At 45.2% G+C, this 24,045-nt stretch overlaps 1 protein-coding gene across 3 annotated transcripts in view; it reads left to right on the plus strand.

Annotated features, from left to right (window-relative positions):
* CACNA1E (calcium voltage-gated channel subunit alpha1 E) overlaps nt 1-24,045 on the plus strand; it is a 337,914-nt gene that overhangs the window by 20,479 nt on the left and 293,390 nt on the right. For all 3 annotated transcript variants that reach the window (XM_010368902.2, XM_010368905.2, XM_010368907.2), the window contains exons 2-3: nt 6,956-7,061; nt 7,841-7,980. In XM_010368902.2, coding sequence (XP_010367204.1) covers nt 6,956-7,061; nt 7,841-7,980 — 246 coding nt within the window. The remainder of the gene's footprint in view (nt 1-6,955; nt 7,062-7,840; nt 7,981-24,045) is intronic.

The raw sequence follows: 24,045 nt of genomic DNA on the forward strand, positions 1-24,045 counted from the left end.
GCCAGCCAGCCCACTCCTGAGGGCTGGAGGCTGTGACCACTAACAGATGCTTTCCCCAAAGTATCGAGCCACAGTAGATGCTGAAACATTGAGTTAGTAGGATACTGAAAGTAACTGTATTTGTGCAACACCTTACAGTTTTCAGAGGGAGTTCAGATTCCGGTATCATTTTAGGCTTTGGTCCTTTCGTATTTCTTGTTTGGTTCTGTGGGAATGGATGGTCATAACCCTCCATTCACTCTTGAGTACTGTGTTGGGGCAGCTTTTGCAGTTGGAGGCCTGGCTCTGGTTCCCATTACCAAGCTACATTTTCTCCATTGCATTCCAGGTCTTGAAGAAGATTCTGAAGTTACACAGAAGCCTTCGATAGCTGTATTTCATTCCTGTTCATATGTAAAATGTCTATTTGGTGTGATGCTTTTAGGGAATCACAGACTAGTCAAGGCTCTTTCTCAGTTACTGTCTTTGAGTCAAAGTCCACTTATTAGGATGAAATTTATGTGCACATGAGGAAGAGGTGGAAAGACATACACAAAGGTGTCCATGCCATCCTCTGAGGCTGTTACATCTCTTGGATTTAGACATCCAAAAACATGAGACTGAAGGGAGAAAAGGAAACAGGTCTTCCTGTAGGGAGATTATTGTAGGCCTGGGGCGAGGGGTAGAAATGGGTAAAGGAGGCTGAGGGATGCCTCCCCTCAGACTGTGGAGTTTCCAGGAAGTGCCTGAGTGCCCACTGACTGCTCCCCACAAAAGCATATTCCGCATTAGGCTGGAGTTGGGAGAGCACACAGCATTCTATCTGCCTGCCTGTCCCTGGTGGCCCCTTACCCCTCAGAGCATGGCCTTCTTAGTGTTCGGATGTCATAGGCTCTGGGAGGAGACAGCTGAGTACAGAGGTCTTCAGGATGAGCCCCCTGGTGGTGATAGAGATGTGTGTTTGCCTGGGGACGCCCAATATTTACTGCCTGAGGCCTAAGTCCTTTCAAGGCATGTACCTGAAGATCTGTACCTGAGAGGTGGTGATGGGGAGGCTCTTCAGGCCTAGGCAGAGGAAGAGCTCAGCTCCAGGCCAGGCCCCCAGGGCTCTGGTAACAGCAGAACTGGCATCACTACCCTTGCCCCAGCTTTCTGTGCTTCAAGAAGGAAATGAACAAATGGCAGGTGTGCAGGCTGCGTTGTGCTGCTCAAATTAGCCATGTTGCTAAGGAAACAAGTCAACCGTTTGAAGGAAGGAGCATTGGGTAAAGGAGATAAATCAATAAGCGAACCTATTTTTATCATTTCCCTAATGATTGTCTTGAAACTGCTAGACTAGAAAGAGAGTTGGAGCGACACAGGTCCTCATTAATGGGCTCAGAGGGAGCGAGGAGTGAAGGGGTGTTTGAGGAGATTGCCAGTAAACTTTATGAAATGAGGGCCCTAGCGAGCAGTGAGCCGGTACAGGAGGGAATGCAGGAGGGGAGGTGTCTTTTGCAGGTTTCAAAGCACTTTCATGGTCATTTCCTCATTTTGGCCAGGTCTCTTTATTCTCTTGCATTTAATCCTCTCTGAAGTCTTTCTCTGATTTCTCTGGCCATCGCATTCCTCCTCACTCTCGGGTTGGGATGGGTTTTTGTGTTGATTTGTTTTTTTCAGGATACATGTAGCTTTAATTGATTTTATAGTTATAAATGAACACACGCTCATTTGAACACTCAGAAAATGGTTAGAGGAGTAAAGAAGAAAGTGAAAATAACCCTACTACTGAGAGAAGACTCATCACCCTTCCAGCAAGACAGAATTTTTTCTCCTTCTCTCCCTTCTCTCTCTCTCTCTTTTTTTTTAGATAGAATCTTGCTCTGTCACCCAGCCTGGAGTGCAGTGGCATAATCTCCCCTCACTGTCAGCTCCACCTCTGGGGTTCACGCCATTCTCCTGCCTCAGCCTCCCGAGTAGCTGGGACTACAGGCACCCGCCACCACGCTTGGCTAACTTTTTGTATTTTTTTAGTAGAGATGGGGTTTCACCGTGTTAGCCAGGATGGTCTCAATCTCCTGACCTCGTGATCTGCCCGCCTTGGCTTCCCAAAGTGCTGGGATTACAGGCGTGAGCCACCGTGCCCAGCCTTCTCTGTCTCTCTCTCTCTCTTTTTTTTTTTTTTTTTTTTTAACATGAAAGGGATATTCCATGTATGCTGGTTTATTTTCTTTTTAAAATAGATCATGTGTATCTACAGTGGACAGTATAAAAATTTCAAATGGGTATACAGTGTGGAGAGTGTGGGTACCTTTTATAAGGATACCTCTGGCTCTAGTTTCCCTATATGATTCATTTATCACTTGAGTATTAATTTATTAATAAAATAACAGTTACCAGGGCCCCACTGTGGGCCAAGCACAGTGGTAAGTGAGACAGGCAAGGTCCTGCCCTGGGAGTCCCAGTCCTCACTGCCCCATCAGCTCCATTTGTTCAAGATTTCAAAACAAAAGCAATCTGGACACCAGGGATAGACAGTCTTCCCTAAAATATCCTCAGTGTCAGTCACAGACTGTAATGAGTGTCACTGAATTCCAGGACAGAAAGAGTTGGAGACCTGGACAGACTTCCATCTTGTCCCTGATTGTGGTTGCCGTGAAGGGTGTTGGTCTTTGAGGCCGTGGTGACTCAGAGCTCCCTTTGACCTTTCCAAGTCATGTCTTTGTCCAGTCTGCCAGGTTGAGGTGCACTAGCTTGACTGGTGGGTGGGTGTTACTTGCTGTTTTGGCTCTTCCCTTTGGGGATGTAGCAGAGCCATTGCTTTGGGGTGTGAAGTTTTGCTGTCGGGAAGAAATGGGAGTGGCGCCTCAGAGGCAGCCTGCAACAGTGGGAGTGAGCAGGAGCCCTGGCCTGGGCCAGAGTGGGCGAGCAAAGCCCTGTCTTTACAATGGCTCCTCAGTGAATGCCTCTTGTTCATTCCTACCTGCATTGAACATTGACTAAGCTCCTACTGGGTACTATGGGCTCTGCTAAGCACTGACAGTAGAGAGACAAGCAAAACTCCTGCTTTCAAGATACAGTTTCCTGATTTAAATAGGAGAAGAAATAATATAGTCACACAATTCAAAGAGCTGTGGGGCAGGGAGAGAAACTTTCACTGATAAGGTGGCAGTTCAGCTTGGTCTTGATGTATGACCAGAAAGGAGAAGAAAGGCCATTGCAGGTGGTGGCAGAATCACCTAGATGTAAATGCCTCTTCTTTGTGCTTTCTTCAGAAAGGGAAGTGGAAAAGAGGTTAAAGAACAGGGCTGTAAGGGAGAGTGGCTGGGACCTAGGCAGAATTGGATGGTCTCTTCTGCTCACCTCCCCTGAGATTTCCCTGCCGCTATCCATTCTTTCACCTAGCCCACAGTTACACAGAATCTCCACATTCTCACCGCAGGTTCTTCGTTACCGCAGCCATGAATTCATCCTGAGGTCTAGATGCCCTATAAGGCCGAAAGGGACATCCCTCTCAAGGGCATATATATCTGAACAGTTTTTAAAATGTAAAGCAAAAAAATATATATTTTTAAGCCAGAAGATTGCTGCTCTGAATGGGCCTCACATCAATTAGTGGGCAGAGGATTTGGCTAGAGAGGAAGTGGGAATAGGGTCTTCTCAGAACCTGTGAATTACCAAACTCCCTCCTTTAGATTCTAGACTTTAGGGCCTTGGGTAGCACCAGCCATCAATACCTCATGAATTCTCAGCCACCCAGATACTTGGCCAGTCACTGGGAGTTTTACTAATCAGCACCTGGGCCAAGGGCCATTCCCCTGCCTGGAGCATCTTGCAATGGTGATGGCTACACCTTCCTGAGCTAGCCTGTGTCCCCACAAACCTCACATATCTGCACTTGGACATTCTGGGCTAGTTAAGCTTAAAGATGCTTACAAGGAGCAATATACTTGAGTTAATTGGCTAGGAAAATGCAGGTATGAACGTGGAAGCAGGGAGCCAGGGGCAGTGGAGGAACTGCCATGGTCCAAGTGGATATTATGAATGGGGAGTCATGGGCAGTGGAGGAGCTGCCATGGTCCAAATGGATATTGTGAGTGGGAAGGCCTCGGAGGCACATGGCTGCCAGGACCTGTCTTGCCTGCAAGTTCAGCACTGAGAACCCATCTGCTTTTAAGCCTGTGCTTATCACTTTCAGGCTTTCAGGGGAAGATTCAACCCCCCCAAACAATCATAGACCCCACATAGACCCATGAGAATGCGAGAGGTCTGCAGCTTGAATGAGAAAGTACTCGTGCCCAGTCCTACCTCTCAGGGCAGGCACTGAGCTTCTTGGATCTGCTGAGCAGGTGTCTGAAATTGCATGAGACATTTCCAGCTGTGGGGAGTGACCAGGTGAGCCCCACGCTATTGTGAACACTTCTGTTAGGAACAAGGACAGGGAATGACATGGAAGAGGCCCTGGTTTCACTCCAGTCAGAGCCATCAGCCTCCTCTCCCAGCTCTTGGGGACTGGCAGAGAAACCCCCACTTTGTGTCACGCTGCCTAGCTATGTTCCTGGGAACACCGTTCAAGAGAGATGCTCTGAAAAAAAGATTTACAAGGTGAAGCAAGTTTGGGAAATGTTGTGTGCTGTCCCAAACCCCCTGTGTGTGTGTGTTTGTGTGTGGGATGGAGTGTGTGCCCACTGTGTGCAAAAGTATTAAAGGCCCCAAGAAGTCCTGCTGGGGAGAAACCTTCTTACCTTTACCTAACCCAGGCTTTCTCTCATTGGTTTGATTGCAAGTTCCTATAGCACCAGTATTTCATGGCCTGCATTTTAGGAATACCACTGTCAACACTCTCAACTTCTGTTGTCTTTCATCAGTGACTTGTATGCGTGTTGTCAGTTCCCTTTCTGGCCCCATCGCCCAAGCATGTTTTCAGGAAAGGGTATGAATTCCCTGGCCACCATTGCTCCCGGGTTCCCATCTTTAATTTGCAGGATGAGTCTGGGATTCTGGGTGCCTGTGCCAGGCCCAGGGCAACCTAGGCTGTTCAGAAGGCTTATGGGACACTTGGTCCTGGTGTGGTCCCTGATTGCTCCATGATTGTTTGTTCAGAGGTCTGGGTTACAGCCATGATGGGAGGGGAGGAGCACTCCCCCTTTGATCAGTGGGCATGGGTGGCCCAGGGCAGGCTGTGCGTTGGAGGGCCAGTCCTTAGAAGGTGGGCATGCTAGTTGGGTGGGCGTCTGTGGTGTGTGTCTGCTGGCATGTTTGGCTCTCAGGGGCTTGGCGCCCAGAGTGTTTGAAGGAGGAGGAATGCCCATGGGTGCTGAGGGACTTTCTATGTGGGGAGGCTCCTGTCTGAGTGGGAGGGTTTAAGCAGGCACAGTGGGATGTGGAGGCAGTGGACAGGCTCTGAGGTCCCCTGAGGCCGGGTCTGTTTTTAGTTCCAGTGGCTGAGCCTCAGGGCAGCAGAGGCCCGTGGAGTGGTCTCTGGTGTCTGTATGCTGTGTGAGTGTTAGAAGTGCGTGGGAAGGAAGGATGGCGGTCAGCTTCTGGCGAGTGAGTGTGACTCTCCAGTGTGACTCAGGGATGCATGGTGGTGGGGGAGGAGAAGGCACTGCCAAATGAGGATTAAGAGAAGGACTCGGGGCTCACACACAGCCAGCATCTCAGCCCTGCAGCCCTGCATGCCAGCACCCAGACCAGAGCAACTGGTGAGCAGCTCACATCTCATTGCACACACTGCCCCAAGCCCTCTGCCCTGCCCTCCCCAGAGATGCCCTGGGTGCCAACTTAACATTGTGTTATTGCCACAGATAGCCTGGCAGGATGGGGGGGCATTGCAGGGATAGCTGTGATTTGCCCTCCTGAACTCCACGAGAGGGTTCCAGGCCCTGCACCCTACACAGCCTGTCTGGGTATGTGGGGAGATAAGAACAGCCCCTCTCCTTCCGTCCACTTTGCCAGATCTATTGCTCCTCTCTTCTGCCTGGATTCCAGAATCTTCTAGAGCACAGGTTGCTCAGCAAGACCAGTTGCAGTAGCTAACTTGTGTTTGTCCTAACAGTAATCACAGAATGAAATCCCAACATGCAGAATGACAGTGCTGGGAGCTGGTGATTCCCTCTTTCTCTTCTGGCAGTCCTTCCCACATCCCTTGGAGCGTGTGGCAAAACCTTCCTGCAGGGGTCAGGATGCTGGCACCCGAGTCATAGTCCTGTTTTTAAAAAGGCACAGGGAGCACCTCACCTGTTTTCAAAAACATCTAACAGAAAAAAGCCTGCATTTATTCATTGTAGTGTGGTTCTTACAGGACTGGACTTTGCTGTCCAGGATTCAGATTTGTGATCAGTCTCTGTTTCGTATAGATGCAGACGCTTAGGAGAAAATAAGGTGGAACAAAGCAAGCCTCTCCTTCCCCGAGAAGTACTTTGCTGAGTGGAATTTTAAAATAGAAGGAAGCTCACATGGAGAGAATTGTTTCTTTTCCAGGGGCTCTTCTGTTACTTAGTGGTGCAGAGATTCTGGAAGAGGGGACTCCAGTTGTGAGCCCAGGAGAGCAACAGATTGCAGCATCTGGATCTGTGCACAAGCGTTTTTACCCAGTCCAGTGGTTTGAAGACTGGGGAGAACAGGGGGTCTGCTATGGCATTAATTATGTGACTTCCTTCTTTCTTCCCCCTTCCATTTTCAGCCTTTGTTATTGGATTTGTTATTGAATTCACTCAGTAGCTGGAGTGTCTGTCATATGCCCAACTATATTATGTATTGGCTACATATGTTCTTTTTATGAAGAAGATGCTTTGTGTTCAGAGACCAGGCAAAAATGTTTTTGGTTTCACATGCTAAGGACCATCCTCTGTCCTGTCTGCCTGTTTACAAATAAAAATCACGCAAACTGCACAGACACAATGTGGATTGATAGAGCTTGTGTGTTTATGGGCATGGCCATCTTGGAGGCTGTGTCCCTCTCTGGTGAATTTGTTCCTTAACTCCGCTTTCCCACGCCATTTGAGTACATGATCCTGGCCACCATCATTGCCAACTGCATCGTCCTGGCCCTGGAGCAGCATCTTCCTGAGGACGACAAGACCCCCATGTCCCGAAGACTGGTATGTGCTTCCCCTCCTTCTCACCTTTCCCCCTTTTGTCTTTCTTGGTTTCTTCTCCTCTGCTTTGTCACTCTCCCATTCCCTTCCTGCCTGTGAGTTCTGGGAGGGGTTTGCTCTTTGCTGGGGGACAAGTTAATGACAGACCCCATGGGGATTCACACAGGAAATAAGAGATTACAGACACCATGTCTGTGCTACGTGGCAGCCAGGGAAGAAGAAAGGGCAGGCACAGGCCCATTTTCTTCCCTCCTCTTTCCTAAGGGGCTTCTCACATGACAGGAAGAGGTGGGGAGTAGAGGGGAGAGGATGAAGGATGCTCAGTGCTTGTGTGTATTTGTGGTTATGAACTTCCCAAAGCTTACGTCCTTATTCTCCTTAAAGAAATGAGTCACACATCTAACGTATTCCCCCTAAAAAGAACAGACAAATTGCCTAAAATCCACGTGTGTACATGAGATGATGACCTTCAAGCTTCTAACTTATGTGAAGAACAGCAAACTCCTTCAGGGCAAAGCCAGGACCATCAGGGACCTTCCTGGGAAGGAAGTCTATCCCCTAGGTGTGACCCTTACATCGTCCATTTCTACAGCTGGTTCCCCCTTGCCCCGTGCACTCCTGAGTCACAGACAGCCTGCAAGGGTCCCTTAGCACCCTTGCTTCCCACCTACACATGGGCAGACCCAGCACAGACATCCAGGAAGGGCCAGGCTGTGCCTTTACCTGTGTCTCATAAAGCACAGTCCTCTTCTCACTAGTGCTTCTGCTCCTCATCCCCACAGGAAAAGACAGAACCTTATTTCATTGGGATCTTTTGCTTTGAAGCTGGGATCAAAATTGTGGCCCTGGGGTTCATCTTCCATAAGGGCTCATACCTCCGCAATGGCTGGAATGTCATGGACTTCATCGTGGTCCTCAGTGGGTAAGTCCACTTTCTCTCTCTCTGTGTGTGTGTGTGTGTGAAGAGGGTTGGTGTCATGAAGTGGCTGGGGGCAGGGAAACTGGGGTGGAAAGAGCAATATGTAGAGTAGGGGCAGAAGAAAAAGCTCAAGGCTAAGATTCCCCAGGGTGTTGGACCATAGGTCAGCCACCTCAAGAGCAGGATGAGTACTGTGTGGAGATGCTTGTGGTGTTAAGCAGAGGCCGTGGGACTCTCAGCCAGGTCTGAAAGCTGCCACTTCTGGTTTCCCATTCTGTGCTTGGCTCAGTGGCTAAACACCCACTTCTCTGGGGAGGGTGACTTTTCCCAATAAGCCTTTTCACCAACGCAAGCAGCTTACCCCCGCCTGAGAGGCACCTCCGAGACAGGCCAAAAGATGCAGTCAAATGCAGCTTCTTTGGGGTGTTGGAGAAGACCCCAGCCATATTTTCTGAACTGATGATTGAGACTTGTGTTCTGATAACAGAATTTTTCATGATTTGCAGGTTTATTAATAGTATAAAATCGAATCATATTAAAATGTTGGATAAATCATTCTGTGGAAATTAATATAGCCATAGAACATTGGGGTTGACCCAGTGTCACCGCAGCATATATGATGGTGGTACATTTAGTTAAATATTTGATAAATCTTTCTTTTGGAAATGAATATAGTATGAGGACGTTGGGTTGACCGAGTGCTGTTGGCAGCTAATGTGTTGGCCTTGGGAATGGTGTGATGGGCAGGCCTTCCTGGGCATTTGTGGCTTCCTGTTGGTCTTTGTGTCAGGTGGCTCTCAGTGCCTGCAGGGCTGGGCACTGGGGAGTGGTCCTGTGTGGATGTGGCAGCGAGTGATGTGGTCTGGAAATTCCCTTACCCAACTGCTTGGGAGACAGAGTTCAAACCCATGAAGAAAAGAAGAGAGTGACTTAGAATGACAGGGAAGGGGAAATATTAGCTACTATGTGATTGACCAAAAGGAGAGAGAAAAGAGGAATTGTTTTCCAGGGAGGAGTCAGAGGAATGGTGAAGGTAGGTAAAGTCTCAGAGGGAAGGGTAAGGGCTTGGGAATGATTGCATCTGTTTTTTGTCTTGTGGAATAGACAAAATACTCTTATTTTTTAACCTTTACGCCATTGGGATTACATGAAAGAGAAAACACTGAAGATGTAATGGACTGGAATATGTAAATGGAAGCACGTAAGCATGTAAGCAGCCAGCCCCTCAATATGGGAAATGGATAAATAGACAGGGATGACTATTCATGTTTAAAAATATCTGTTGCCTTACAAAAGAATTTTCTGGAGGTTATTTTTCTAAAAGAAAATTCTACTACATTTTAAATATGAGTTAGTATATGAAGATATAGTTTCTACATAGTATTACGGAAGTATATTGGGTAATGTTTTAAATGTCCCTAAAATAAATAATATGTGCTGTATTAGAAGAGGCCTGTATGAGAATCTGAATGATTTAGAAATGTTATGATTCTATCTAGAAGAAAAGTGTACAAGTCACTACAGAAGAATTAAAAAAAAAAGAAGAAAAGTATTGTAATGTATATATAATAAGTTTATGTGAATTCTTGGTCCTGCTCAGCTCTATATGTGGCAGAATCCATTTGAAATTTCTTGTCTAGTCCATTTATTTTTATTTAAATGATTATATGTTCATTAAAGAAATATGGAAAATATAGAAAAATCAAAAGAAGAAAAAAAAAATAATTCACTGATTCAGAAAAATTCCAGATTATTTTGGGGTATTTCTTTCCAGGCCTTCAATGCCAAGCAAGCTGTCCTTTAAGTGCTTGTAATTTTGCTGCTTTTTCCCAATATAGTCTGAGCATATTACATGTTATTGCATATTTTGGTAAAAATCTGTAATGATTGATCAGCAGTTTGTTAAGTAGATGTACACATCTTGCTTCTCATTTTTGCAATTACTTGACACTTGGATTCTTTCTGTTTTTTGCTGTGATAAATAATTATTAAAGATGCTCCAATGTACGTCTTTTGGATGTCACATTTTACGAGGCATTTTACAAGGTTGAAGAAGTACTTCTGGAGGAGAATACAGCTGTTCTGGTGTGGGGTCTGGGAACTATGATGGCTGAGAGGAGGTGGAGAAACTGGACTGTTTGACTGCATGAGAGAAGACTCACAGTAGATGTTAATCTCTCTGCAAATAAGGGTTGCTACATGGTTGTTGAAGCAGCAGATTCATAGGGGCCCGTAGGGTTCTTTTGTCAGCACAACCAAGAAGGGCCCCTGGGTCCTTGCCTGCATGTCCAGGGGGTGTTCAAGAGTTGGTGCAGGTGCTGAGCTTGGCTGAGTCAGTTGTCCTCTCTGTGCTCTTTTTCCCATCCCTCACATCTTCCCTTCTTAGTGGATCTTCAGGTGTCCCTGGCTTTGTGGATTGCCTTTGCAGGCCCCTGATTTCCACCTGAACTCACAGGACTTTGCTCCTGTTCCTCCTCCAGACCCGCTGCTTAGCCCTCTTCCCAGCATGGACCATTCCCTTGTTCTCTCCTCAATTCACGGGTGAATGTGCTCCAGGCAAAGAGCTTGGTCCTCTTGAGATCCCCGCTGAGGGGCTGAGGGTTGCGGTTCTATCCCACAGGAATGGATGATCATATTTAGTCTTACAGTCACATGGTGCTCTCATCTACCACACTGTGTGGCTCTAAGATGCACGTTTTTCATGCTGGAACATTGCTGAAATCAGCCTGTGTCTTACAATAATGGCATGATATAGTTTAATTGACAGCATGTTTTTCTTTCTTAGTGCTACATAAAATTATGGGGCATCATACAATTGTTGGAGTTGTAGATTCAATGACATGTGATACCAACCAGGGAGGCAGGCAAAGCGGACTTTAGAGATGAGTCATCTGGTACTCGAAGAGGGTAAGTTATTTGCCTAAGATCTCTCCTGCCTCTTAATGGCAGATGCAGGAGTCGGAATGGTGCCCTTTGATCTGGGGCTGGTGTTTTGACCCCTGCCCTGTGCAGCCTCCTTTCCAGGCCACCCGGTATCCTCCTTTGTCTTCCTGACACCTGCACCCACAGCAGTCCCTGCTGACAGCTCTTCCTTCCCACCTCATCTCCAGGTGTCACCTCCTATTTTCCCCTGTGCACAGGAGGAATGACAGGTGCTGGAGCATGACACAGTGCCTCAGGGCTGAGGCTGCACAACTTCTCAGCTCTCAGTGCTGACAGGAGGGAAGTGGGTGCTGAGGTGTCAGTCAACTGGCTCAGTGTAAGACCTACTCTTACTGACCTTTGCTAAGAGATGACTAGTTGGAGGGCCTGGGAAACCACATTCTGCCTGTGACCTGTGACCTCCTAAACTTTCGTATTCTTTGGCCTATAAGTTGAGGGTGTGCATGGTTCAGAAAGTGCATTTATGTACACTGCTTCATCTTGTCCTCATAATGCCATAGTAAAGACCTTGTTAGCCTCATTTTACAGATGAAGAAACTGAGGATCAGAGAGGGCACATGAATTGCTAGTAGGCACTAGATCCAGTGCTTGAGCCCACATCTCCTGGCTCCAGGTTCCTTCTTTGACTCACTTTTCCCCATTCTGTCAGTTACTTCACAACCCCAAGGGCTCCATGGTTCTAAGGCTCTGTGGTTGCAGGTTCCTTTAGTCCCCATGAGGCAGTGTGGGATGAGCTCAGGGAGGGGCATAATTAGGCAAATGTTCACTCTCAAAAGTGGGGCTTCACATGTGAGTTGAAGGGGACAGGAGCCCCATGTGTCCATCCTGATACTTCTCTCTGTGGTAAAGAAGGCATGCCACTTTAACTGTCAGCATAGCATGGTTTGATGTGTAGAGAGTGGATCAGAGTTCCAACTGATTTCTTCATTAATTGGCTTGTTTGTTCACTCATTCACTCACCCATTCATTAATTCAGTGAAACTAGTAGTGGGTTATTGAAGGCAGACGGAAATGCTGGGACCAAGAAACATGGACGTTATTGTATTTTCCCGCCTGCTAAAAGACAGTGGAATTTGCCATTCTTTTAACACATTCTTATCTTACAGAACTTGGGATCTCTCTTGCACTGCGAACAACTCAGGCAATTTCTAAACACTTGTCAGGCCACCTGGAGAATTCCAAATTAGTTGAAGTCACTACTACACATTTGTCTTAAGAGTAAGTTATAAAAATATAGTACCTGGAATAGATGGGCAGATGAGAAGGGAGGATGAGAGTCAAGGGCACTCCAAACCATGGATAACAACAGGGAAATGAAGGCGAGGACTGTGCCTTAGATGCCCACTCATCTCTATATGCCCAGTGCCTGCATATAGTTGGTACTCAGTAAATGCTGATTGAATTGAATTACTGGCCTGTTCCCAGATTCTCTTGTCTATAGGATACAAAAATGAGTGCTGGGGGAAGGCTGGGGCTGGGGTAGAGAGGGTTTGTCTGTTCCCAGCCTTCCTCCTTGGCCTGGCGGAGCCAGGCAGTGTCTGTGTCTCTCTCATCTCTATCTACCTCTTCCAGGCTGCTCATATTCTGGTCACTCTATTAGGAAAGTGAAAGCTAAGCTGGGAGCTCAATTTCTAGGCCATTAAGCAATATTGGGATTCCAGTCATCTGTGGTTATTTACCAGGTTGTCAGTGTTACCTCCTGAGAATTGCTTCCTGGGTGATGAGGGCAGAGTCAGGGCTGCATATTGAAGACGTAACCTCATTGAAGTGGCTGTGGATGGGATGGAGGTTGGAGGGGTGGATAAGGAGAAAGCAGGGGTATCACATCACCTGGCATTTACCATATAATAAAAATGGCCTTTATTGAACCATATGCCAAAGACTAGACACACACACACACACACACACACACACACACACACACACACACACACGATTTCTAATCCTAAGAATGGTACCAGGAGATGAAAATCATTAGGCTTGGCTATTACCCAGTCCCATTTTACAGATGGAGAAGCCAAGGCACAGACAATTTAAGTAACTTGTCCAAATCCAAATGGTTGGTATAAGGTAAAGTCAGAATTTGAACCTAGGCCTGTTTGCCTTTAGCACCTGGGCACCTTCCCTAGGCCAAGTGATGTCACTGTCTCAGGCTCAGCGATGGCACCAGCTGTTCCTGTGCTACTGGAGCAATTTGGTCTCCTTTCCCTATTTCCTTTGAGCCTTTTTGGGTTCGGGCCAAATGGAGAAAAGCGGGTTATCCCTTTCCATCTAGGAAGTCTTTATTTTCCGTTGTATGTTTAAGTATTGGTGACATTACAGAGCTAGTCTTGAGTGTTGGTAATATTGTCTATTTTTCTACAAAAACCCCCAAATCAGCTCAAAATATGCTCTTTCCTGAGTTTTGCCAGCCTTGTGTGGGAGGTGACCTGCGTTGGCTCTTCCCTTTACTGTGGAGGACATGGTATAGACTCTGGGGAGGGGCAGGTGTGTCTGTGCCTGGCTCTTCCTCCTTCCTCTGCCAAGATCATCACCCCGGGGCCCAGGAGGCCCCTCAAGAGCTATTGCTGGATACCCACCGTGTGCTGGGTACTGTGTTCGGTGTGGGTGGAATGGGGCCTAGTGTCTTCCACGGTGGTGGGGGCTGGGGCCACGCAACATGAGAACCTGAAAGGGTGTCCAGCCTAGCCCTGGGGCACTGGGGAAAGTTTCTTGAAAGAAGTCACATTTAAACAAGTGTAAAGGATGGACATATGGGACTCAGCTGGGCGGGGAAGGAGACGAGCCTTTCTGGTAGAAAGAATGCTGTGCACAAATGCCCCGTGGGGGTGTCTTGTGGAGAGAGGCACACAGACAGACCACAGGACACTTCTGGAAGCCTGACGGGTGGCATGGGGAGAGACCTGCAGAGGTCAGCAGGGGCCAGTCTAGGCCATTCTGAGGAGTCTGTACTTTAACCAGAGGGCAGTGAGGAGCCACAGAAGGCTTTGAGCAGCGGGTGCACTGTTTTCTCTGAGTCTGCTCTGGATGTGGCTCGACTCATTTTTCTTTGTTACCCTGGAATCAACTCTAAGGAAAGCCATGGAGAAGAGTCTGGAGCCATCTCTACATCCTTAGCTGCAGTTTGGGAGGATGTGCAGAGCCAAGCAGAAAGAGGGGAGGCAGAGGAAAAGGGAGCAGGAGAGAGGAGAGCCAGGGAGTGCTGCAGGAAAGCTGGGAGCTGCCGTCCTCATCCAGCTTCTCACCAGTGGCACATGCAGAATGATTTAGCCTGAAGCCTGTTGGTAGGAGGACGCTATCTGGAGCTAAATATATATTGATAGGTATTTTTAGAGGGTTTTCTGTAAGGAGGCTGCCCTAATACAAGAGTTTCCTAAGCAGCTAAAGATCGAGGAAAGCAGAGTGTTCCTCTGGGAGCACTGTCTCTCTGGGGCTGAGAATGTGGGGGAAGAGTTGTGAAAGCAGTCCTTGGGCCCCCAGCCCAATTTAAATCCCTGTGGTAATAGTATGATATCACTGGGTATTTATATAGCATCGTCAGGCCAGTGAGCCTGGCGGGATCTCACAGACCTGTCTTTTGCTTGTCCTTACCGTTCTGGGCAAGTGAAGGAGGCAGATGGAGAGCAAGGGCAGAATGGGTAGAGGGAGGAGACATGAGAACTTGTTATTTAGGAGATGGGGAAACAGAGGCTGGGTGGAGTGAGGCAAGGGACTCAGAGATTCTCAGCTGAGCTGGTAGGTGACCAGATATTTATTTAGTGCCTTAATGCTAGGCACTAAACTTGGCATCAGCATTATTAATGCTGATGTTGGGGAGGTCTGCAAGCCTGTAAGCCTTACTGCTTTTTAGTTCTTCCTCTCAGCATCGTTGCTGGCTGCTCCTCTGACAGACCTCCACCTCCTCCTCTGATTTTTTGTGTATTTCTCGTTCCACACTGGGGAGTACAACTGCCACTTGCAGTGTCTCCTTTTATCAGAACATTATTTCTGTTCCAATTGCATTTCCCCCCAGATGGGCGAATGATGGAAAATATAAGGTTGGAATATAGGATTTTGATTCTGGGGAGAGGTGGGCAAAAGGCAAAATGTGAAGCTTAAAGATCTCCTCTTAGCTCTGTGCTGCTGATAAACCCAGTTCCTTCAGGGAGACTCTGAGTGAGAGTGCCAGTTAGTAGTTGATGGGCAGCTGAGATGGGATTGTGCTTTGGGTGGGAGGGAATTTTTTCTCATGTATGCACTCCGTCTTTTTTTCTAGATTGAGATACACCATTGGTTCACTCAACAGATACATATTGAATATCCACTGTGTTCCAGATGTAAGACACTGGTGTTGGGATGGTTTCTCTTTCCTGAAAGGCTTCTTCTTGCCACTCCCACCCATTGACAGAAGCTCCGTATGGACAGAACTGAGTGGGGCCTGAACTGGCTTTGATATCACCAAAGAGGAGGAAAAGCCAGAGAGAGTGAAGAAAGCTTCAAAATCCCTGGGTGATTTGGTTTGGGACTTTTTTTTTGTCTCCTGGCATTGCATTCACTCAGGGTGATACAGGGAAAGAAATGGCAAGGTACTTTCTAAGTCAGACCACTCTCCTGGACCTGGAGCTCTTATTTGAAGGCAGTTAAACGTGTGCATTCTTGTGCTTTGCATGAGTGTATGTGGAAGAGGGAGGTGGGGTGAAAATTCCCAGGTATGTCTTCAAAGCAGAGGTGGATATGGCATAAATGGGAATTCCATAGATTTACAAGAATTGAGAATTAAAGGAACTGTTTACATTTCTGTTCTGTGGTTGAACTATGTCTCCTCCTTTGGGTAGAGATTTGTGCACTTGTGTCTATGTTGTAAATATAGTCCACAGTTAAGTATAATTGTGTTGGTGTGAAATGTGAAAATGCAACAGCACTATTTAATGTATGTGTCGCTGAAGTCAGGAAATAGCAGATATAGTGAGTGCAGAGTGGTTACCAAAGGGAAGGGGCAAGGGGGCAGTGCCGATGTTGAGAGGAAAACTGAGGGTGTGCTGCTTTGAAAGAGAACATATGAAGACAAGGTAAGGCTAAAGTTACTAAAGCTCAGTCACTGAATTTTCGATCTAGGAGAATAATAAATTTGCCTAACTTTCCCTTCCTTATTGTTTTTTTCACAGAAGAGAAGACTAAGGTGCATGTTGCTAAGTAACTTGTCCAGGGTCTTTTAGATGGGGTGTGGTGAGCTGGGGCTTGGATCCTTTGTAATTCCAAATCTAGCACTCTGTTGCAGCTATGCCTTACTACCCCTGGCGATGAGAATCTGCTGCTTTTTGGTTGTATTTAGGACATGAACCTGGAGGTATTAAAAAATAAGAGTTTCTATTATTTGGCTGGAATATATATGTGCAACTTACATGGAAACAGAGTTTAATCTCATGGACTGAATGACTTGGGGGCTCTGGGTACTGGTCCTGATCCTGACATACATTCTTTCTGTCATACTGGTGATAATGTAACCCATCTCAGCTTGGCTTTCCTTTATGAAACTTCGTTTATGAAGTGAAGGTAAAACCTGCTGTGGCTACCTCCACCAGGTTTCATGACAAGCAAATAGGATAGTGATGATGTTGATAATGACAGCTCCCGTTTAACCGGGAGCTCATGTCTTATTTTAAATGTAGAAGGCTTCGTATACTATATTGGCACTTGCACATATTATTTTAAATATAGAAACATAAGGCAATACTGATATTATCTCCATTTTACAGATGAGGAAACCAAAACTCAAAGAGGCAAAGTCACTTGCTCAAGGTCAAACAGTTACAAAGGGGAGAGATTGGCACTTTAATTCTATTATCAACAATTCTAAAGCCCTTGCTATATCTAGTGTACAGCACAGCCTCCACCGCCAAAGTGTTTTGCAAAACAGTAAAGCAAAATACCAGATCAGTGAACAATAATACCTTCCCTCCAGGACAGTGATATTATAAAGATAAATGTTAAAATACACATAAAGCACCCTGAGTGCCTTGAAAAAACCAGCATATAAAAATTGAAAGTACTCAAAATACTGTGGTTCTGTAGACCTCATTAAGAATGGTCATTTATCTCTATAAAACTTGCAACCACAGAAACAAATTTCACTGAAACCTATTGCAAATTTTAAAACTATGGCAAATTTAAAATTTTCCATTAGTTATAATTTTTTTTTTTTTTTTTTTTTTTTTTTTTTTTTTTTTTGAGACGGAGTCTCGCTCTGTCACCCAGGCTGGAGTGCACTGGCCAGATCTCAGCTCACTGCAAGCTCCGCCTCCCGGGTTCACGCCATTCTCCTGCCTCAGCCTCCCGAGTAGCTGGGACTACAGGCGCCCGCCACCTTGCCCGGCTAGTTTTTTATATTTTTTAGTAGAGACGGGGTTTCACCATGTTAGCCAGGATGGTCTCGATCTCCTGACCTTGTGATCCGCCCGCCTCGGCCTCCCAAAGTGCTGGGATTACAGGCTTGAGCCACCGCGCCCGGCCCCATTAGTTATAATTTTGCCTCAGGAGAGAAGTTTACTACATATTGCACATAGGATATATCTTATTTCCTTTCAGCAGTATATCTAATTTTATCAAAATTAGTCAAATCCTGCTACAGTCATTACCCATAAGAACAACAAAGAAGTTCCAGGAGAAAAAGTTGAAACAAAGGCGTTTATTTTAAACTTTACTAACAAGGAAAATGTTACGTTTTCTAGAATTCCATTTTTTTGGTCTTTTCTTTCTTTGTCTTCTATCCTCCCCACTTCTCACAACACATACACAGGCCAGAAGGGTCAGCTCCTGTCCGCCCACATCTGGATGTGACCCAGGAAGGCTGACAATGCCCTCTCTCCTCCAGGAGGAATGTCTAGGCAGAGCCCTTGCATAGAGGAGGGGCTGGAAAGAAGCCTGAGGTCTGACTTCTTCCCTCTTGTCTTTCATTTCCTTCCTTCTTGGCTGCCACTCTTCTGTCAGTTGCCTGGGCCTTAGTGACAGAACATTTAGGAAGGGTGCTTAGGGCCATGGTTTTTCTCCCTGGCCTCCAACACCGGGACAGTAACTAGGAGGCAGAGTGATAAGTGTGGCTGCTTCATATGTCAGATGCATCGGAACCAATTTATATCACTGTAAATCGTTTACAATTTACAATTTACAGATGGAGGTCCCTGCTTCTCACCTACTCCCCACCAGCCCTCTGGGGCCCAGCTGGCCTTAGAGAGTCCTTACATAGTCCAGGTCGGCATGACTAGCCATGGGAGAGTTCAATCTGAAATGGAACTGAAACTGACCTGGTTTGGGTTATCTTTGCTGTTGAATCTTAGTCAAAACTCTGGGTGAGGGAGAGACAACCAGAAAGAAGCCCACTCAGGGCTAAGCATCGCTAATACCCATATATGAATCTCTGAACTATGGTGTGGGGGAAAACGGACAGAGTCAGGAGAAGACAGAAAGGAAGGAAATATAGAGGCAGCCAGTATTAGTTGAGCACATCCTGTGTTCAAACATTGTGCTGACCGCTAGGGACGCTGCACTGGATGGAGATACAGCCTTTACTCATAGCTTGCTGTCCAGCAGAGAAGACAGATATTTACTTTAATTTAATAGTGTATAATGTGCTGCATAGGGGAAGAGTTAGGGTGCTAAGAGAACTTTTCACTGGGACTCTAACCTAATTTGAGACCTGAAGGCTGAGTTGCACTTAGCTAAGATGAGATGAGAAGAGGGAAGGGGACAGGAGGAGGAGAGTTCCAGGCAGAGGGTAGGGCAGCTGTGCAGGGCTAAAGATGGGGGAGGCCGTGGCAGGTCTGAGAAACAAAAAAGTAGGCTGGAGGGGCCCACAGTGATTGTAATCTAAGAGGGGTTGGAAAGCAGGCAGGGACCACATCATTCAGGGCCTCATTGGCATGTCCAGGCATGTTCAGTGGGAGGCCATTGAATGGTTTGAAACAGGAAAGTGAACAGATTTGTAGGAGAGGCATGATGTTTGCAGAGAAGAAGATAGAACAAGTTGCCCAAATGACTCCATGTCTCCTCAGAATTAGGGACATAGGATTAAAGTCCTCAGAGTCCCTTTCTTCCCTCTTGCCTCCTCCTTCCAACATCAGCCCTTTAACCTATTGGAGCTGTACCAAAACCCAGTCTACAGACCTTATAATCTGGCCCGGCACATGTTAAAGATTTGTTAACCTGCCCAGAGTAGAGACATAGTCCCTGGCCCTCTGAGATTATACTCTGAGCATCTCCTACTGATTCAAATAATGGGTAAGAATTGATGCGTGTGTGGGCTTTTATTTTTTATATTCAGCAGAGAAATTATTTTAAAAATTCTTTGCTGAGAACATTGCTATATGATTATTATGATTTTAATTTTTCTGATAGAACAATAGTCAAAAGGATCAAGCCAACCCACATGCTTGTTTATGGGATGTTTCTCTTTTCCCTGTTTCCAAAGCCCATGACACATCATGATGCTGAATCTGGATCCTAACTGAACTCTGGTTAATAACCACTGTAAATATAACATTTTGTGATTTAGAGGCCCTTACATTCTTCTAGTGGGGAGCTCAAAGTGTTCTGTGAGTTATGTTCTACCCACTCATTTGGAAAAGGGAAATAGAGAATCCCAGTTCCCTTTCCAAGTAAGTGTTGTATTCTCTGTTCTGGAGACAGGTCACCGAGATGGATTCTTCACATATGGACTCTGGTGATAGAGATGGGAAGGGAATAAATGCTTACCCTGGTCTTTTCCCCTGCCTGCTTCCATCCCACATCCCTTCTTCAGATGAGTGCAGCCAGCTCTGTAACGTGGTAGCTTCTTCCTCCCGGCTCTTCTGTTACCCTTTTCTTAGTCTCCCTAATCCTTCCCTGTTTTCATTTTACATTTTGTTCTGAAATACAAGACTTGGGGAGTTTGGGGTAGATGCCAGAGAGGGTGGTAGGTCCGTGGTGTTGTGGTTGTGGTGTTGTGAGAGACTCATTCTGACCAAGACCTTGTTAGAACTTTGTCTATTAGACTCTGACCTCCAGTCCTTCTTCTCCAATAAACAAATTCAGGTTTAGGGTGGGATCTCGCTACTGGGAATCTGATCAGGTCAAAGTTTGCTCATACTGCAGATAAAGGAGGAGGAACTTCCAATGATTTCCACTCCCCCCAGCTGTGACTGGTCTGAACACTAAGCAACAAGAAATCACCTACAAGCACTGGCTGCTTCCTGAATGAAGTTTCCCACAAATATGTAATAGAGTATATTTTGCAGTGTGTGGATGCTGTTGTGATTTATAAAATATAAATACATCTAAAAGTATTGTTGAATAAATAGTATTGTTTTCTTTTTAAATTTATTAAATATAGCATAGTGGTTAACAATTTGGGCTTCATAGACAAGCAAACCTGAATTCATATCTTTGCTCTGGTGTTTACTAGTTCTGTAGTTGTGGGCAAGTGACCCAGGTTCTGTTAAGTCTCAATGTCTCCATCTACATAGAAAAAGGAACGACTCTGGGTAATAACAATTATTTAACCATGTTGTTAAGGGGCTGTAGTAATTGAAATAACTTCTCCAAGGGATGGGGTTGGTCTTGAATTTTTGACATTAAAAAGAGGGCCTCACACTTGAAAGAATGAGAATTGCTAGTTCAGTGTAACTAACCCATTGATATGAAAGAAGGAGATGAGGCTCAGAACTGCAATGTATGCCCCATATTCTTGTCTCTAGTTGGAACGTGGAATCAGGCTTTTGGCTGTGGCTAACGCCTGATTTTAGTCAAGCTGGTCTTCAGTTTTGTGTAGAGGTGGCAGGGAAAGGAGAAGTAGAAGTTAGATACAATGCTTCACTTGGGAACAGAACAGTCTAATTGGAGCTCATGAGATATGTGGCCCGTATTTGATTTTTGGTATTTGGTAGTGGAGGTTGGGGAGCTGGGAGCAAGCAGCTGTCATCCTTTTGGGAAGCCATGCTGTCGCCAGTAGGTGACACCCTAAGTCTCTTTGCCATTGAGGCCCCCCCCCCCCCCCCCACTGGTATGAGTTAGGTTGCTCATGCAGAGCTGTTTCTCAGGCATTATTCCTAACTGTTTTCCTTTTCATAAAGTGAGAGGGCTTATGCTTCTCCTTCAACCAGGCTATGAAAGAAGACACTTGCATTCCCAAGTGGTGGTTTTATTTTTTTCTGTTTTATGTTTGTATGGGAAATTGTGGATAAAGTGAAATAATTGTAAATAAATGGTATCTTTCCTTTTTTAAAAAAGAGCAATCTAATTGGAGTAGAATGTATGTGTATGTGTGGTCCTAAGGCAGCTGGGAACAATATGCCCAGTATAGACCTTGTTCCGGGTTGGCTGGTCCAGGCTCTAGGAGTCTCATTTTTAAAATCTAAAATACCTCTCTTGCAAGATGTGTGTATTAGATTGAGCAGGGCTGAATGCTCTAACAAATAACCCCCCAAATTTAAATGGGTTAACATAGTAGGTTTCTCTCTTGCTCCTTGAACCAGGCTGTTCTGAACAGTGCTCCTGGCTTCCCTCCACTTGGTGATGTAGAGACCCAGGCTTCTTCTATCTGGTAGCTCTGCTGTCCTCTATGATCCCATGGTTTATGTCCCTTCAAGAGAAGTAGAAAGAGAGAGTAAGAATAAGGCATACTCCTTAAATGTATTGGTATAGAACTGATACACATTATGTCTAGTCACATCCCATTGACAAAGAGCTGCCATGTGGCTCAGCCTAGTTGCAGGTGAGACTGGGAGACCTAATCCCTAATTGGGCAGCTGCCTTCTAGCAACAGCCTTACCCTGTGTTAAGAACAGCATCAATTTTGGAGGACAGTAATGATCTCTTAATTGTCTGTGTGAATATAAATTGTCAGATGCATAGGAGATATATAATAAATGTTTTCTTCTAATTATTAACATCCACTGAGTCAAGAAATATTTGCTATGTGTGTACAAAACATTTTGGTAAGTATTGAGGCTATGAAGATAAATAATAAGATACCTGACCCCAAGGAACTTTAAGTCTGATGTGTAGATAGTATATATGGGTAGATGATTTTCATTTGAGCTTGACATCATTTGATCAGAAGAAAAAACTGGGAATAAATGTGCTCTACTCTGTACAATCAGCTTTCTATCTGTCCATCTATCCTCCTTTCATTGAATGGTTCCCATGTATAAGGCCTAGCGGTGAGCAGTAGGAGGGACAGCAGTAGAGAACAGGGAAGAGATGGAAGATCAATGGGAATGTGGTTTCACTTTGCCCTAATGCAGCAGCTGTTGACACACTAGATGCTGGTGTAAGTAGCCATTGAACTGATTTTGCCACCTCTCTTGATCAAGCTTTGAAGATAAGAATGAGAAACAATTAATGTATTTCATATTTTTTTATTTTTTTTTTGTGATGCTTATTTTTGTCCTCTTCAAGATAGCAAAACCTAGAGGCAGTCAGCCAGCTGAGACTATTTATAAAATGTCCGTGTTGACCTGGATATCACTACTGGTTAACATTTGTCAAATTCTAAACTCTGTAGTCTAGTAAAACAGAGGATCAGGAGCCAGTTTCAGAGGGAGAACCAGCCTTTCATTTACTAATTTCTTTTCGATCTTCAGCCTGCCCAAAGAAGGTTGAGAAGTCAGAAGTTTAGTTACGAACTGCGTACTGCTACAACAAATAGAGTCAGTAGTAAATAAATGGTTGTCATGAGTCTTTGGAGAAGGATTTATTATTGTGGCCATAGATTGGAGTGGTCCTTGAGGATGTTAATTATGTTGCTCTTTGTTGCAGTTTATGACATGCCTTCTAGGTGGCATGATTGGATCTAGGGGAGCTATCCTTTTCCTTGGAAAAAGGCCAGTTTGGTCTTAGGTTCATAGCCCTAAGGAAAGGAGTTTCAGAAAGCAGTTGTCCAAATTTTTCAGCCTCCTTGATATTTCCAATGTACAATTCTGGAAAAGGGCTCCTTAATTCAGAAATTGACCTTTGTTGCAAGGATTCTAGGTCAGGAGGCAGGGAGGGTAAGAATGGAAAAAAGAGCTGAGATTACCTAGTTATTCAGGACTGTGGACCTAATTAATAGCTGGTGTTCAGTGCTAATCACTGCATTAAACATTTTGAAGTGTTTAAAAAAATTCTTGGCAACATCCCTGTGAAGTAGGCACTATTATAATCACTGCTAGATGAGGAAACCAGGGCTTAGGTGGTTCAGTAATTTCCCCATATCATGCTGCTAATAGTTGGTGGGGTCAGGATTCCAATGAGGAAGCTGACTCCAGAGCTTAGGTTTCTGACCATGATGCTACACTGCCTTCCTAATTTGAGTATCTAGTGGCTGCATGGTCTGAATTTTTTGTTTTTTACTCCCGATGCATCTTAATTAACAAAAGTGAAAGGATGTATCTGCTGGTCTGGATGTCAAAATCCATCCAGGGGAATATAAAATTCACTACTTGGTTTTAGTTACTGGAAAAATGGCTTCTATTGAAGGGGATTAAGATAACAATAGATACTGGTTTTTCTATATCATTTTGATCTTGAAATCATTTTAGAAATATTGTCCATTTAGCCTATTAACAATAGACTAGAGTTACAATACAGGACAGCCTGGCAAGATGCAAGGAACAAAGACTCTGGCATGACATAGTTCTGTATTTGCAGTCTGCTTCTGGCTTTGTGACACTGAGCAAGTTATTTAACCTCTCAGCCTCAATTTCCTTATTGGGAAATGAAGGATTCAGGGTATTTCTGAGTATTTTATGAGGCTAAACTGGGGGGTATGATATATGTTGAGCATTTGAAACAGTGCTCTGTACATAGTAGATTTTCAACAGTAGTACCTGTTAACTATTTTCTAGTTTATTGATGAGGAAGGGGAAGCATATAATGAACAAATACATTCTCTGGGTTACTCTATCTCCCACAAAAAACTTACCTGAGCTGGGATGAAATTGTTGTCCTTGTATTTTCAATCTGTTGCTACTTGTACTGGATTGTGCTAGCTTCTAGAACATACTAAATCTTGAGTTAATTTCTCAGTCCATTCGGGCAGCTGTATCAAAAGTATCATAGACCAGGTGGCTTATAAACAACAGACATTTATTTCTCAACAGTCTGGAGACTGGGAAGTCCATTATCAAAGCAGTT

The sequence above is a fragment of the Rhinopithecus roxellana genome, chromosome 8, assembly GCF_007565055.1.
Source record: "Rhinopithecus roxellana isolate Shanxi Qingling chromosome 8, ASM756505v1, whole genome shotgun sequence".
NCBI lineage: Eukaryota > Metazoa > Chordata > Mammalia > Primates > Cercopithecidae > Rhinopithecus > Rhinopithecus roxellana.